Raw genomic sequence first — 14029 nt, forward strand, 5'->3', positions numbered from 1 at the left:
CTGCCTGGCCAGAGGGCCTGAGCATGACTCAGGATCCTGAGGTGACTTACTACTGAGTGGAACACAAACCCACTGTGAGTCAGGCTGTGGGGCCACCAGCTGCAAGGGATGAAGGAATCCTTCCCCTCCGGGTCCAGGCCTGCCCCCTCTCCCGGCCGCCCGCCCCCCCCATTTCCACTTGTCTCCTAGTTATTGTTCTGTTGTACTTCCGCTCCCTGATGGCAGAGGTTTGAAGTTATTATTGGGCACTGCCAGCTTTTAAATCATAGATTATTAGAACTAGAAGTTCCTTTGGAATCATTTCCCTTTTCGTTTGATAGATGCATATGCTAGGGTCCAGCAGGGGTCTGTCCAAGATCAGCTGGGACTCCGGCCCCTTTTGTTGTGTCCAATGACCAGGCTCCAAAGCGGGACCAGGAGGATGCCGAAAGCCCCGTTTCACCGGCCTGAGGGGGCTGGGGGTGGCCCACGGTCCATAGAGACCCTGGAGCTGGCCGGGCTGGGGCCTGTCCCGCTCGGACCCTTCCCAGTCCTTTGCTCCCAGGGCTCCATTCTAGTAGCGCGCACTCCACCCCGTTTGCTGCCGAATTTTATTTTATCCTTTTTTCCTGCTGAATTTTACTCAGCCTCCTACTGGACATGGCCAGTCTTGGGTTAAAGGGCCAGTTACTAACCAGGAATGGATCTTTCCACTCCCTTTCTGCGCCGGCCCTTCTTGCTGTCCACGCCCAGTCAACTCCTAGGCCCAGGGCCAGAGGGCTTCCTGGAGGCGGCGGCTGGGCGGGGGAGCCCGAAGGGCCCTAGTTCCTCCGGGTCACCAGCCCCATCTAGGGACCCCGCCCACTCCTTCTCCGGTTCCCCGGGGAGGGGGCCGCGCGCCAGGGCCCGCCAGTCCTTAGGAAATGACTTGCTGGAGCCCGGCCCTGCGCCGCCCAGCTCCAGCCTCAGACCCCGCCCCTCCTGCCCCGCCCCCCCAAACCCCGCTCCCGCCCCGCCCCGCCCGGCCGCGCTCCAGCCCTCAGGCCCCGCCCCCAAGGCCCCGCCCCGCCCTCAGGCCCCGCCCCGCCCCGCCAGGCCGCGCTCTAGCCCTCAGGCCCCGCCCCCGCCCCGCCAGGCCGCACTCCAGCCCTCAGGCCCCGCCCCCAAGGCCCCGCCCCCTAAGGCCCCGCCCCGCCAGGCCGCGTTCCAGCCTCAGGCCCCGCCCCCGCCCCGCCAGGCCGCGCTCCCGCCCTCAGGCCCCGCCCCCGCCCCGCCAGGCCGCGCTCCCGCCCTCAGGCCCCGCCCCCGCCCCGCCAGGCCGCACTCCAGCCCTCAGGCCCCGCCCCAATGCCCCGCCCCCTAAGACCCCGCCCCGCCAGGCCGCGTTCCAGCCTCAGGCCCCGCCCCGCCGACGGCGGTCTTCGCGGATCCGGCCGGCAGCCGGTAGTGCGCTCCGGGCGCTGCTGGGCGCGAGGTCGGAATCGGGCCCCGGGTGCGCCCCGCTGGCAGCGGCGGCATAGCAGCCATGGCGGAGGCGGCGCCGCAGCACCTGGCGCTGCCCTCGGGGCTGTTGGAGCTGTGCGTGCTGTTGGGGGCCCCCCGGGACATTCTCCGAGGCCCCGAGCAGGTAAGCACCCCGCGGGGAACAGGCGGCGCGACGGTTGCTGAGCGGGTTCAGGACCCGGCGCACCCCGAGTCAGTGTCCCCGAGGACCCCCGCACCACCTCCTCGTACTCGCGGCGCCATCCCCGCACCGGCGCGGCCTCGGGGTGCGCGCAGGACGATGCGCCCTTGGTCCGGCCAGGCCTGGCTGCCTCCGGTCTGCCGGGTGCCGAGAGCCGCAGCTGTTCTTCCCAGAGGCGGAGTTCGATTGGCCGCCCCTGGGGCTCCCCCCGCGGCACCCCCGGGTGGGGACCCGCTGGAGTCGTTCCAGAGGTTCCTGGGAGGAGCGCCTGGCGTCCGTCCCGCGTTCTCCAGGAGCCTCGGCTCCGGTGAAACCAGCTGTTTTCCCTTCTCTCCACCGGCTCAGCCCAAGGGACAGACGCCTGTCCCCCCGCCCCTGGGAGCTGCAGCTTCGGACTTTCTCCTTCTGCTGTTTTCCCTGTGCTCGCACTTTTTCTTGGTCCTGGGGCGGCTCTTCTGCATGGGCCTGCGGCCCTCTTTTTTTTTTTTTCTAGTTAGAGGCGATGCCGTGTGTTCAGGGACCCCACTCTACCCCCCAGTTACGCCGGCCAGTGCATCAGGCCGAGAGAAGCTCAGTGTTCCTGAAATCCACCGCATTTACATCTGCCCGTGCTTTCCTGGTCTCTGCTCCTTGGCCATCGCCCACCCCCACTTTTACTCCTCGAACCCCCACATGTCTGTGTCCCCTTTTTAAAAAAATATTTTTTTTATTGATTTCAGAGAAGGAGAGAGACAGAAACATCAATGATGAGAGAGAATCATTGATGGCCGCCTCCTGCACGCCCCACACTGGGGATCCAACCCGGCATGTGCCCTGACCGGGAATTGAACCTGGGATCCTTCAGTCTGCAGGCCGACGCTCTATCCACTGAACCACACCAGCCAGGGCTGTGTCCCCCTTTTGGCGGTCTCCTCTGACCCTGTTTGAGTTGGTTGAGCTGTCTCCCTGCCTCTCATTGGCCAAGTGGTCGTTCCTCCTTTTTCTTCTGATAGGAAATGGCCGGGTTGCAGCCTGGTCTGCCGGCAGCCGGCGCCCGTGCTTCTGGCGCGGTTGCCACACACCGGTCAGTCGCCTCCATGTGAGAGGTGTTTTGGGAGCAGGATGAGTGAACTGAACTATGACAGCGCTACTTCCTGAACCAAACAGGCTGCGGCATCCTGCCAGGTCTGGGGCCGCCGCTGCTGTCTTCCACCTCCTGCCCTCTGTTCTGCACTGCGATCCCATTGATTCGGGGTTTGGAGGAGGGCAGGGAGATGGTAGAAGAAGGAGCAGGAAAAAGCAAGCGTGAAGACACGCGTCACACTTCCTGGAGCGGCCCTGCTTGTGTGACTCATGAATGTTAAAATGAACCAAACATTTTATTTATTTATTTATTTATTTATTTATTTATTTATTTATTATTTTAAAATATATTTTTATTGGTTTTAGAGAGGAAGGGAGAGGAAGAGAGAAAGATAGAAACAACAATGATGAGAGAGAATCATGGATTGGCTGCCTCCTGCACGCCCCACACTGGGGGTCGAGCCCACAACCTGGGCCTGTGCCCTGACCGGGAATCGAACTGTGACCTCCTGGTTCATAGGTAGACACTCAACCACTGAGCCACTCTGGCCGGGCTTACTTCGTTTGATTTTTTAGAGCTATTGTATTTTGAATGCCCAAGGCTGTTTAATAACTTTTAATTTTGCTTTTTTAAACTCCACCATTTCTCTGTGCCTCAGACATTCCTCTGGTTAGCCTAGAGGTGTGAGAACCATCCGGCTTAAGCGTAGGATGGTGTCGTGTCCTACCTTTGGGGTTTATGTATTTCTCAGATGAGGTGGTGTTTGTTTTGTTGATGACAGTGACAGGGAATTGGAGGGTCCAGTTGGATCCCCAGGTGAGTTACCTGTTGGTGACATTTCCCGCCACTCTGCGGTTGCTATGGAGACCAAGCACAGGGTGTGAGGCAAGGGGCACACATCCACCAGAGAGGAAGGAAGTGCCGAGCTTTCGCAGTTCGGGTCATCCTGGTTTCGGTTTCGAGCCCAGCACCGCCCAGCAGGACTTTCTGGACGAGGACAGCCCGAGGACAGCTGGTGTTCTTGATCTGCCTGCCCAGCCGCCGGTGCTGGCCGCAGAGGGTCCTGGGTATCGGCTCTGGAGCGCTAAACAGTGATTAATTCTGTTCTGTTTCTCAGATGATGCGGACCCCACCGTGAAGGTCAGGGCCACTGTGACTCACAAAAATCTGTGACTCAAGTGAATGAATGTCTGTGGTCTTTACCTGTGAATTAGATATAATTTTTTTTTAACGCAAATGATATTTTCCTTGGGGGAGAAGGGGCTTATTAAGTCCCGGCCTGCTGGACAAGAGCAGGAAATCCCTCGGGCAGAGTCTGTGGGACTGGAACCGTCTTCCCAGGGTGCGGGCAACGGGGACGTGAGACGCCCAACACTCGGGGTTCAGGGTTATTCTTCTGGGAACTGACTGACTGAGGGGTCCTCGCCGGGCACCGATGTGTTGGGGACACGCTTCCTGGCGGCCCCGGCGGGGGGCTGGGCAGGCTGACCCGGGGCTAGGCACCGGCCCCGTCGTGGGGCTCCGCACGTACATCGCAGCTTCCGCACACCGAGTGGCGCCCCGCAGTGTGACAGGGACGCCAGCCGCAGCGTGTGGCTACGTGGGGGCAAACCCCCGGCTACGGGGACCATGTGGCTAGGATGGTTCTGTGGGTGAGAAAACGCTATTTACAGATTCATAAAAACGAGGAGAAGGCCCCGGCTGTGCAGCGCGCTCCCTTCGCGTCCGTCACGGCGCTGGGGGAAGCTCGTTTTTTCAGACGCGCCCGTATTGCTTATCGGGTCAGAAGAGCCAACAGTGGAAACGGTTTCCACTTTTTTTTTTAAATTCTCACCCAGGGATATTTTTCTCTCTTTTTAAAAAAAATATATTTTATTGATTTCAGAGAGGAAGGGAGGAGAGAGATAGAAACCTCAATGATGGGAGAGAATCATTGATTGGCTGCCTCCTGCACGCCCCCTAGTGGGGATCGAGCCTGCAACCCGGGCATGTGCCCTGACCAGAATCGAACCTGGGACCCTTCAGTCCGCAGGCCAATGTCCATCCACTGAGCCAAATTGATTTTCAGAGAGAGTGGAAGAGAGAGGGAAAGACAGAGAGTAGATGTGAGAGAAGCACATCGATTGGTCACCTGCAACCGAGGCCCATGCCCTTGGCTGGGATGGAACTCCTGACCCTTTGGTCCACAGGCCGACGTCTAGTCCAGGGGTGGGCAAACTTTCTGACTCGAGGGCCACAATGGGTTCTTAAACTGGACCGGAGGCCGGAACAAAAGCATGGATGGAGTGTTTGTGTGAGCTAATATAAATTCAAAGTAAACATCATTACGTAAAAGGGTACGGCCTTTTTTTTTTTTTTTGGTTTTATTCATTTAAAACGCGGGCCGTAGTTTGCCCATGGCTGCTCTAGCCACTGAGCCAAACCAGGGGGGCTGGCTTCCACGGGGTTGGGCCACGACACTCTGGGCCTCAGGGTGATGACGGCATTCAACACAGTGAGTGGGCCTGAGGGGTCGCCGCGGGCCCTGGGGGATGGGGGGATGGACGGAGGCAGCCACATCTGTGCTGGGGGTGGGGACACAGAGGAAACCAGGGCAGCCCCTGCCTCGCCCCACCCGCAGCTCCAAAGGTGGCGGTGCCAAGGCGGGCAGCCGCGCTCTGGAGGGAGGACGCTCTGGAGGGAGTACTGAGGGCGGTGGGGGGGGGGGAGGTGCCTGGAAGGCGATGGGAGGGCGATCGGAGCTTAATTTTTGAGGCTGTGGGTTTAAGGGACCCGTGCAGGTGCAGGTCCGTCAGGCACCTGAGGACCGCCTGGGTGTGAGCGGGCGTGGGGCTCTGGCGCTGCCCCCTGTGGGTGGGCGGAGGTCGGTGAGGAGGGCCAGGGGCCAGGGCTCAGCCCTGGGGGCCGCAGGCGGCTGCGAGGAGCAGGAGGGAGGGGCAGCGTCCGGAAAAGGGCCTGTCAGCCGCCTCCCAGCCTGCTCCTCTGACTGTTTCACCGGGAGAGGGATGGCTGCAGGGGGTGCCTGGCCCGTCTTCTGGGCTGTCACGCCCCCTGTGGGGGAAAGGGAGGCCATGGCTGTAGTTGCCTAGGTCCCAACTGCTGGGTTTGAAAAATTGTACAAAAGATTTCACGTAACCAAAGAAATAGGCTCCTTTGTGTACGACGCGCGAAGGGTTTTAGTTATACGGCCTCTGATTTCCCAGGTCTGGTCTTGGTTCCCATTGGTATTAATTCCCCCCCCCCCCATACAAAACAATTACTGCATTTAAATTCCATAGCATGAAAGTCTTCTCTTTCACTTATATGTTATTGATTGATGTTAGAGAGAGAGGAGGGGGCGAGAGAAACGTTGCTTTGTGTTCCCTGCATTTATGCGTTCAGGCTGATTCTTCGTTTTTCCCATCGCCATGCGCCCTGACCAGGGCGACCCCTACCTGGTGTGTCGGGATGATGCCCTGGGCGGGCAGCACTCCCGCGTGGACGTAGTGGATGCAGACGCTGTCACTGTGCCCGCCTGGAGGTGCGGGGCCCCGCTGGTGCCGCTCATTCGTGCTGAGTGTGATGTTGGCTGTGCCCTTCCTGCTGGTCAAGGTCGCGTTCTCCTGGTGCCAGTGATGCCCTTCCTGAGGCCATTTCTAGGGCCCCCCTACCCCCGCCCCACCCCACCAGGCTGCCCCTTCCCCTGCTCTTTATACCCGAGGCTCCTGCGGGAGACGCGCCCCCTCCCCCGTCTCCCAGGCTGCGCTGCCTGCAGTCCGTGGGGAGACCTGCGGCCGGTGTGGCCGCCACACAGCCTGGGAGCCGTGTTCCCGCCCTGACACTTACCCCAGATCTTCGTCCCCGCTCTCCTCGCAGCCTCACAGGCTTTGTCGTCAGAAAAGAGACCGAGGGGAGCCCATGCTCCGTGCTCTTTGGGGGAAGAATGGGAAGAAGAGGTTAAGGCAAATGGTGGGCCCAGTGACAGTCCAGGAGAGTCCAGGTGCGGTGACCCCTTTGGCTTTTTATTTATTTTTATTACTTAAAAACATTCTGATTGACGTCAGAGAGGCAGGGAGAGGGAGAGAGAGACATCCATGATGAGAGAGAATCATGGATCGGCCGCCTCCTGCACGCCCCCCACTGGGTATTGAGCCCACAACCTGGGCCTGTGCCCTGACGGGGAATCGAACTGTGACCTCCTGGTGCATAGGTCGACGCTCAACCCCTGAGCCCCGCCGGCTGGGCATGACCCCCTTTTATTGATCCCGCGGGGCACTTGGTGGAGCGAGGACGCACGTGTGTCCTTCCTCAGTGCCCTCGCTCTCTCCGGCCCCCGGGTCAGTGTGCCGGCTGCGCTGGCCTGGAGGGCGTGGTGCCGGAACACGGTGTGCAGGGCTGTGTACAGAGCCCGCCTTGGCGCTGCCCTCCCCACCAGCCTGTGAGGCCAAGTGGGGGCTTCCCGGGGCCCCAGGGAGGCTGAGCCCTTGGCTTGGGGCGTCTCCTTTACTTCCCGCGCCCCCCCCCGGGCAGGGAGGCTCCAGGCTGAGGAGCTAACTGGCTGCCCTCGGAGACGGAGCCGCTCTGACCTCAGGTCTGTCCACCGCAGGACGGGCCTTGTTCAGCAGCTGCAGACCAGGCTCCGGGCGGCGTCCACTTGCCTGGACATCGGGCAGCTTCCGAGGGTCCTCACTGTCAGCCGCTGGTGGGAGACGCCGCCCCCACGGCAGTGCCGCTGCCCGCGGTGCACGCGTGGGCCCAAAGGGCGACCGGGACGAGGGCGGACGCCATCGCGTACCTCTTCCTTCTGCCTGCTCCAGGTGGCCCAGAGAAAGGGGCTCCCAAATCCTTCTGCCCTCGAGCCCGAGGTGCTGTCCGTCTTCGTGCCGCCCTTCGTCAGCAAGGAGGACGGACAGACGGCCGGCAGCAGCTGCGGGACCCTCGGCAGAACCAAGAGGCGCTCCTTCAGGAAGAAGAGAGAGAAGCCCAGGGCGGACCCCGGCCAGGGCCCCGCGGGGCCCCGAGAGACGGACACTGAGGACGTCAGCGTCCCCGACGGCGTGGACCTGCTGGCCCTGCCTCAGCTGTGCTTCCCAGGTACCTGCCCCGATGCACATGCCTGAGGCCACACCGGACCTGCGTCCGGAAGTCACCGCATTGGGGGGGGGGGAGCGTGCAGCTGGAGGGGAGCTGGCCCCCCTCGGGCCTGCGTCCTGTCCCAGGACGGCGCTCTTTTTTCCTCTTTTTTAAGTAGATTTTTATTGATGTCGGAGAGGCAGGGAGAGGGAGAGAGAGAGAGAAACATCCATGAGGAGAGGAATCATTGATGGGCTGCCCCCTGCTCGCCCCACACTGGGGATCGAGCCCACAACCCGGGCCTGTGCCCTGACCGGGAATTGAACCGTGACCTCCTGGTTCATAGGCTGACGACACTCAGCCCCTGAGCCACATGGCCGGGCAGGACTGAGCTGTCTTGATCTTGGGGTTTCAACACTAAAAGGCAGCTGGGCATCCAGCACAGCCCCTGGGGCGTTTGACAGCTGAGACCTGGCGGGGCCGCATGGCGTGTTCATGATGCTTTGAAAGCATTTCATCCTCAGCGGCCTGGCAGGGGCTTGTGATGTCGGGTGAGCCAGTTCCGGCCCCTCCCGCCCGTTTCCTGCGTCTCCGGGGCCAGATGCACAGGTTGTGCTTCCCCCCCAAACTGGCCAGGTCTGCAGACAGCAGGGTGCGTGCGGGGCTGCACTTCCTGGCGGGTCGTGGAGAAATGGCGCACGGGTGGGTGTGGAACACGCAGACTGAGGACTGGACATCAGCGCCTGTCCGGCCGTTTCCACGGGAAACTGCTGCTGCTGCCTCGTATCGGGGACGGTACCCCAGGGGTCCCCGTGCTCGGGAAGCAGGGGCCGCTCTGGCTTCACAGATTCTCTCCTTCCCGCCTGCAGGGGGCCTGTGTGTGGCCTGGGAACCTCAGGAGGACCGTGTCCACTTCCTGGTGCTGACGGACGTCTGCGGGAACCGGACGTACGCCGCCGTGGCCCAGTACTACCGGCCGCTGCACGTAGGTGGCCCCCGCGCCTGCCCTCTGCCATCGGGTCCCGGTTGGGTTCCTAGGACCACACCATTTTTCAGATGAGAAAATGGTGGCACAGAGAGGTCAAGTGACTTGCCTGGGGTCACACAGCGGCCAGGATTTGAACTTGAGCAGACCGACCCTCAAGAGTGTGCACTCACTGCACCGTGGTGGGCAGACGACGTGGCTGACTGTCTCCAGGGCTCTCCCTCAGTTCACAAAGTCCCTGACGGAAGCTGTCATCACGCTCCTCCATCCCCACCCAAACCCCCTCCACAGCCCCCTCCTGACAGCCCAGATTATGGCCCCCAGAGAGTGCCCTGCGCAGAGCGGTGCCTCTGGGAGGCGCTGCTGAGCTGTTTCACGCCCAGGTCCCTCCTGCTCCTCCTCCTCCGTGATGCCCTCCCCCCCCCACTGGCTCCCGCTGCTGCACTTGCTCCTGTTCAGCCAAGCCCTGTGGTCCCTCTGGTGTCGGCTTTTCTACCTGCATCCCCTCCCCCGAGGCCGTGAGCTTCCCCAGCGCACGGACGCACCTTCCCTTCTTTGTAACCTTTTAAAAATATTTTTATTGATTTCAGAGAGGAAGGGAGAGGGAGAGAGGGAGACATCCATGATGAGAGAGGACCATTGATTGGCTGCCTCCTGCACCCCCCACCACCTGTGCATCTGGCCCTGGGGATCCAGGACACAGATGGGAGGGGGCGGAACTGGCTCACCTGACATCACAGCCCCTGCCAGGCCCCCGAGGATGACGGAACTTGGGACTGAAAATGCTTTAAAAGCACCATAAACACACCACTGGGGACAGAGCCCGCAACCGGGCATGTGCCCTGACCAGGAGTTGACTGGAGAGGGTTGGGAGGGGGACTGGGTCCGGCCCTGCGGCCCCCCCCTCTGTCCGGAGCCTCGGGCGCTGTGGAGGATGCACACAACGCCGGGAGGTGACGCCCCGCTCTCTCCCAGGACGAGCACTGCTTCTACAGCGGCAAGCCCCCCCGGGAGTCGTCCCGACTGAGCGTGGGCGCCGCCGGCTGCTTCGTGCCCTTCGCCGTGTGCGTGATCTCGCGGTTCCCCTACTACAACGCCCTCAGGGACTGCCTGTCCTGGTGAGCCGCCCCCGCCCTCGGCTGCGGCCACCCTAAAACCCTGACCCGGGCAGGCTCGGGAGCTCGTGTGGGAACCCCGGATCCGGGCGAGGCCAACCTGGGGCGGAGGGACAGGGAGGGGAGGGAGGGCAGACTGTCGGAAGTCATGAATCCTGGGATCTGAGAAAGGGACGTGATCAGGAAAACACGTTCCCTGGCTATCGGAGAAAATCAGCGGCCGCTGTCAGTTCTGATTTTTGTTTGCATTTTATTTTCATTTATTTATTTTTTAAAATATATTTTTATTGATTTCAGAGAGGAAGGGAGAGAGAGAGAGAGAGAGAGAGAGAGAAACATCAATGATGAGAATCATGGATCGGCTGCCTCCTGCACGCCCCACACTGGGGATGGAGCCCGCAACCCAGGCCTGTGCCCCGACCGGGAATCGAACCCAGTGACCTCCTGGGTCATAGGTCGATGCTCACCCACTGAGCCACACCCGCCGGCCGGGCATTGTTGGCACTTTGACAGTCTCCCTTTGGGGTAGAAGAGCTGACTGAACGCTGACGCTGAGCTGGAAGCCGGAGGATGCAGAGAAGGTCCGGGAACCCGAGAGCACGGCACTGCCCCGATCCACCGCCTCGCGGGGTGTGGCTGCGAGGACCCTGCGGGCAGCCCTGCCACCCAGCTCCGCTCTTGGAATTGGGGCGGTGATTGTAGACGGGGCGGAAGGCGTGGGCCGCGAGAGCCGCGCGCAGGTCCCGCGTCCCGCTGGCTCCGCTGGCGGACAGGCCATCGGGACCCACCCGGATCGGACTGAGCCAGAATCCTCCCCGGCAAACGCGCGTGTCCGTCACTCAGGTCCCAGCACCAGCTGTAGACTGTAACTGTGGCCGTCTCCGGACACGGGGGTCCAGCCTGCATGTATGGCCGCGGGCGTCACAGGCTGTGGAGCAGAGAGCTGAATGTTTCTTTTTAAATTTCAGTTTGTTGACTCACCTGAAGCTCTGCAAGGATTTCGAAGTTGACAATCACATCAAAGATTTTGCTGCAAAAGTCTCTCTGATCCCCAGCCCCCCACCGGGACCGCTGCACTTGGTAATCTCTCCTGTTTCTCTCAAACAGAGACGGTAACATGATGAAGAAGCCTCAGTGTTTTTCCTAAAGCATTTCCTGAGTTTCCACGTTGGTTCTCAAGTTCCTGACACGCCTTTTACACACTAGCCCTAAAGGTCAAAACACTGAAAGTAGAAATTTATTTTCTAAAAGTTTAGCAATGACGCTTTGTTCTTGCGTCCGGTAGGCAGGCCTCGAGCTCCGCGGATTGGCCCTGATGAGTGGGTGTGGGGCTGGTCATCGGCCGCCCGGGCACTTAACCCGCCAGTTCCTTACTCCCTACGCAGAAATCGCGTAGCATTTACTTAAATTACAAATTTCCCACTTGTTTCTCTAGAATATCAGGCAATATATTTAACTAGTTAATGTTTTCTCCTGTCCGGTGTGGTTAATGATATACATATATATATATATATATATATAATTAATGATACATATATATTTATTTAGTTAATGAACAACGATTTCCCAAACTGGGTTCCGTGGAACCCGCCCCCCCCCCCCCCCCCAGCTGTTTTTGGCTGTTTCGTGACAGGAAGATTTCAGGGTTCAGGAGGGTCCGGGACAGGCAGACCACATTCTGCCTTTGTTGAGTAACAGCTCAGACTGCACGTGATGCAACCTGTGTGACTCAGCGGTTTTTAGGCTGATGTAGCTGTGAGTTGCTTCCTTTTAAAAAACAAAACCAAACCCAGAAAACCAGGCCCGTTAAATACGCGCTAGCAGCTGTAGGGACTGCGCGTCCAAGTCGCTCTCCTAGTCCCTCGGCAACGCCGCACACGTCTTGGTCCTTTACATTTTGGTTATTGCCAGTTGAGAATGTGTTGCATGTATCGTGAGTCACATGATTAGGAACCTAGTGCGTCTTTGTAACACGGCCCCGAGCCCAGCCTCTGCTAGGGTGGAAGTCCTGCCGACACATCGGGGCGGAGCCAGACCCCTGCAGGGACCCGAGTGGGGACGCGCTTGGGCGGGCGCTCTATCAGGGGCAGCTGGCATTTGTTTACTGTGCGGCGATGTTCTTGCTCTGGGAACTCTGCAGGGACTCAGAGGACCTGCTGCCACAGACCTGAGCACTTCTCCGTTCTCTCTACTTAGGGCATCCCGTTCTGCTCATCTGTGGGCTCCAGGGCCGGCGGGCACCCAGTGGGCACCCTGCGGGCACCCAGCATTCCCTGAGCGCCTCCCATGTCGTGTGGCTGATTCTGGAGACCCCGAGTGGAGGGGGCCGTAGCTTCCTCTGGGCCCACGGTGTCCTTAAACATGACAGGCGTTCTGTGAATACGCAATTTAAAGCGTTATTCTAAAATATTTAGAAAAATTAAGTCTTTTAAAAAATTGTTTAAATGACACGTCTTTAAGGAACTGTGACCATTAAATACTGAGAGAAGACGTCCGCTGTAACTGCGAATGATGACGACTCGCTAAGGGTCATTTGAAGGCGGTGGATGTAGGATCCGTGTTTGTTCTGCTAACGAATTCCAGAGTTTGAGGAAGTCTGGCGAGAAAACCGTGAGGGCCAGTCCCTGTGGCCCCTGAGCGCCAGTCCTGTGTGTCCCAGACTGAGGTTCTGTGACCCAAAGGGGGGCCGCACGAGTCTTCACGGTGTCCCCCGACCCCAGTGCCCTCTGAGCCCAAACCGCCCCCGCCGGGCGGCTCTGCGCCAACACGGAACGCGTCCCCGCAGATATTCAACCTGAAGCCGCTGCAGATCGTGTTCCCCTCGCGCGCGGACCCCGAGAGCCCCGTCGTCGACCTGGACCTCCACCTGCCGCTGCTGTGCTTCCGGCCCGAGAAGGTGCTGCAGGTGCGCCCCCCACCTGGGCGCGTCCGCCCCTCGGCCTCACGGCATCAGAGCTACTGTTGTATCAGAGGGGATCCGCACGCCAGTGTCTCCCACAACATCAGACCCACGTGCTCCAAGTGCTAATTTCCTTTTTTTTAGAGAGAGTGGAAGAGAGGGGAGGGGGGAGAAGAGAGAGAGAAACATGGATGTGAGAGAGACACATTGGTTACCTCCTGCTCTGGTCCTGACTGGGGCCGGGTACGTGCCCTTGACCAGGAGTTGAACCCACAACCCTTTGGTACTCAGACCGGTGCTCTAGCTATTGAGCACACTGGCCAGAGCTCAGAATGTTAAATTTTTTAAAAATACATTTTTGTTGATTTCAGAGAGGAAGGGAGAGGAAGAGAGAGATGGAAACATCAGTGATCAGAGAGAATCACTGACTGGCTGCCTCCTGCATGTCCTCTATTGGGGACCAAGCCTGCAACCCAGGCCTGTGCCCTGATTGGGAATCAGACCGGTGACCTCTTGGTTCCTGGGTCAATGCTCTACCGCTGAGCCACACCCGGCCGGGTAAATGTTATTATTTTTTGTTTAAAAATTTTAGCATTCACTGCTGTGCACACTATTTACAAATTGCTACTTTTGGGGGAACCCGGTGGCTTTGTTTTGGCAAGTGGCGCAGGGAAACCGGGCAGAAGCGGCACCGGGTCCTGGCTTTGCTGGGGGCTCACGGCGCCCGCGGCCGGTCTGTCCCCGCAGATCCTGGCGTGCCTGCTGACGGAGCAGCGGCTGGTCTTCTTCTCGGCGAGCTGGGCGCTGCTGACGCTGGTGGCCGAGTGCTTCCTGGCCTACCTGCACCCGCTGCGCTGGCAGCACACGCTGGTGCCCATCCTGTCCGGGCAGATGCTGGACTTCCTCATGGCGCCCACGGCCTTTCTCATGGGCTGCCACCTCAGCCACTTGGAAGAAGTCAGCAAGGTCAGGTCCCGGCTGGGCTGGGTCCCACCCTCCCCTTCTGGCAAGGTGCCCAGTGGGGGCGCCGGGCGGTGACCTGCAGATTCCGGCACATTCCGGGCTGCTGGCGCGGGGCCTCTGGTGTGCGGCTGTGTGTTTTGTCGCAGATAAGACCTCACAAGGAGGCCGGGCACATATTTTCAAAATCCCAAGTGTGTGCGGTCACCACGCCGGGGTCCTGCCCAGGCCCGGTCCTTGGAGGCGCAGAGCAGGCGGGGCAGCCGGACAGACACGTCGGGCGTTGAATGTG

At 60.1% G+C, this 14029-nt stretch overlaps 1 protein-coding gene across 4 annotated transcripts in view; it reads left to right on the forward strand.

Annotated features, from left to right (window-relative positions):
• The first annotated feature begins 1400 nt into the window (after positions 1 to 1400).
• Positions 1401 to 14029, forward strand: part of DENND3 (DENN domain containing 3) — a 210458-nt gene continuing 197829 nt past the window's right edge. For all 4 annotated transcript variants that reach the window (XR_009449617.1, XR_009449618.1, XM_059672431.1 and 1 more), the window contains exons 1-7: positions 1401 to 1606; positions 7523 to 7799; positions 8648 to 8763; positions 9739 to 9881; positions 10847 to 10958; positions 12664 to 12783; positions 13525 to 13743. Coding sequence is in view for 2 of the 4 variants with exons in the window: in XM_059672431.1 (XP_059528414.1) it covers positions 1505 to 1606; positions 7523 to 7799; positions 8648 to 8763; positions 9739 to 9881; positions 10847 to 10958; positions 12664 to 12783; positions 13525 to 13743 (1089 nt within the window). In the remaining 2 variants the exon portion in view is untranslated. The remainder of the gene's footprint in view (positions 1607 to 7522; positions 7800 to 8647; positions 8764 to 9738; positions 9882 to 10846; positions 10959 to 12663; positions 12784 to 13524; positions 13744 to 14029) is intronic.

This window comes from Myotis daubentonii, chromosome 17 (assembly GCF_963259705.1).
Source record: "Myotis daubentonii chromosome 17, mMyoDau2.1, whole genome shotgun sequence".
NCBI lineage: Eukaryota > Metazoa > Chordata > Mammalia > Chiroptera > Vespertilionidae > Myotis > Myotis daubentonii.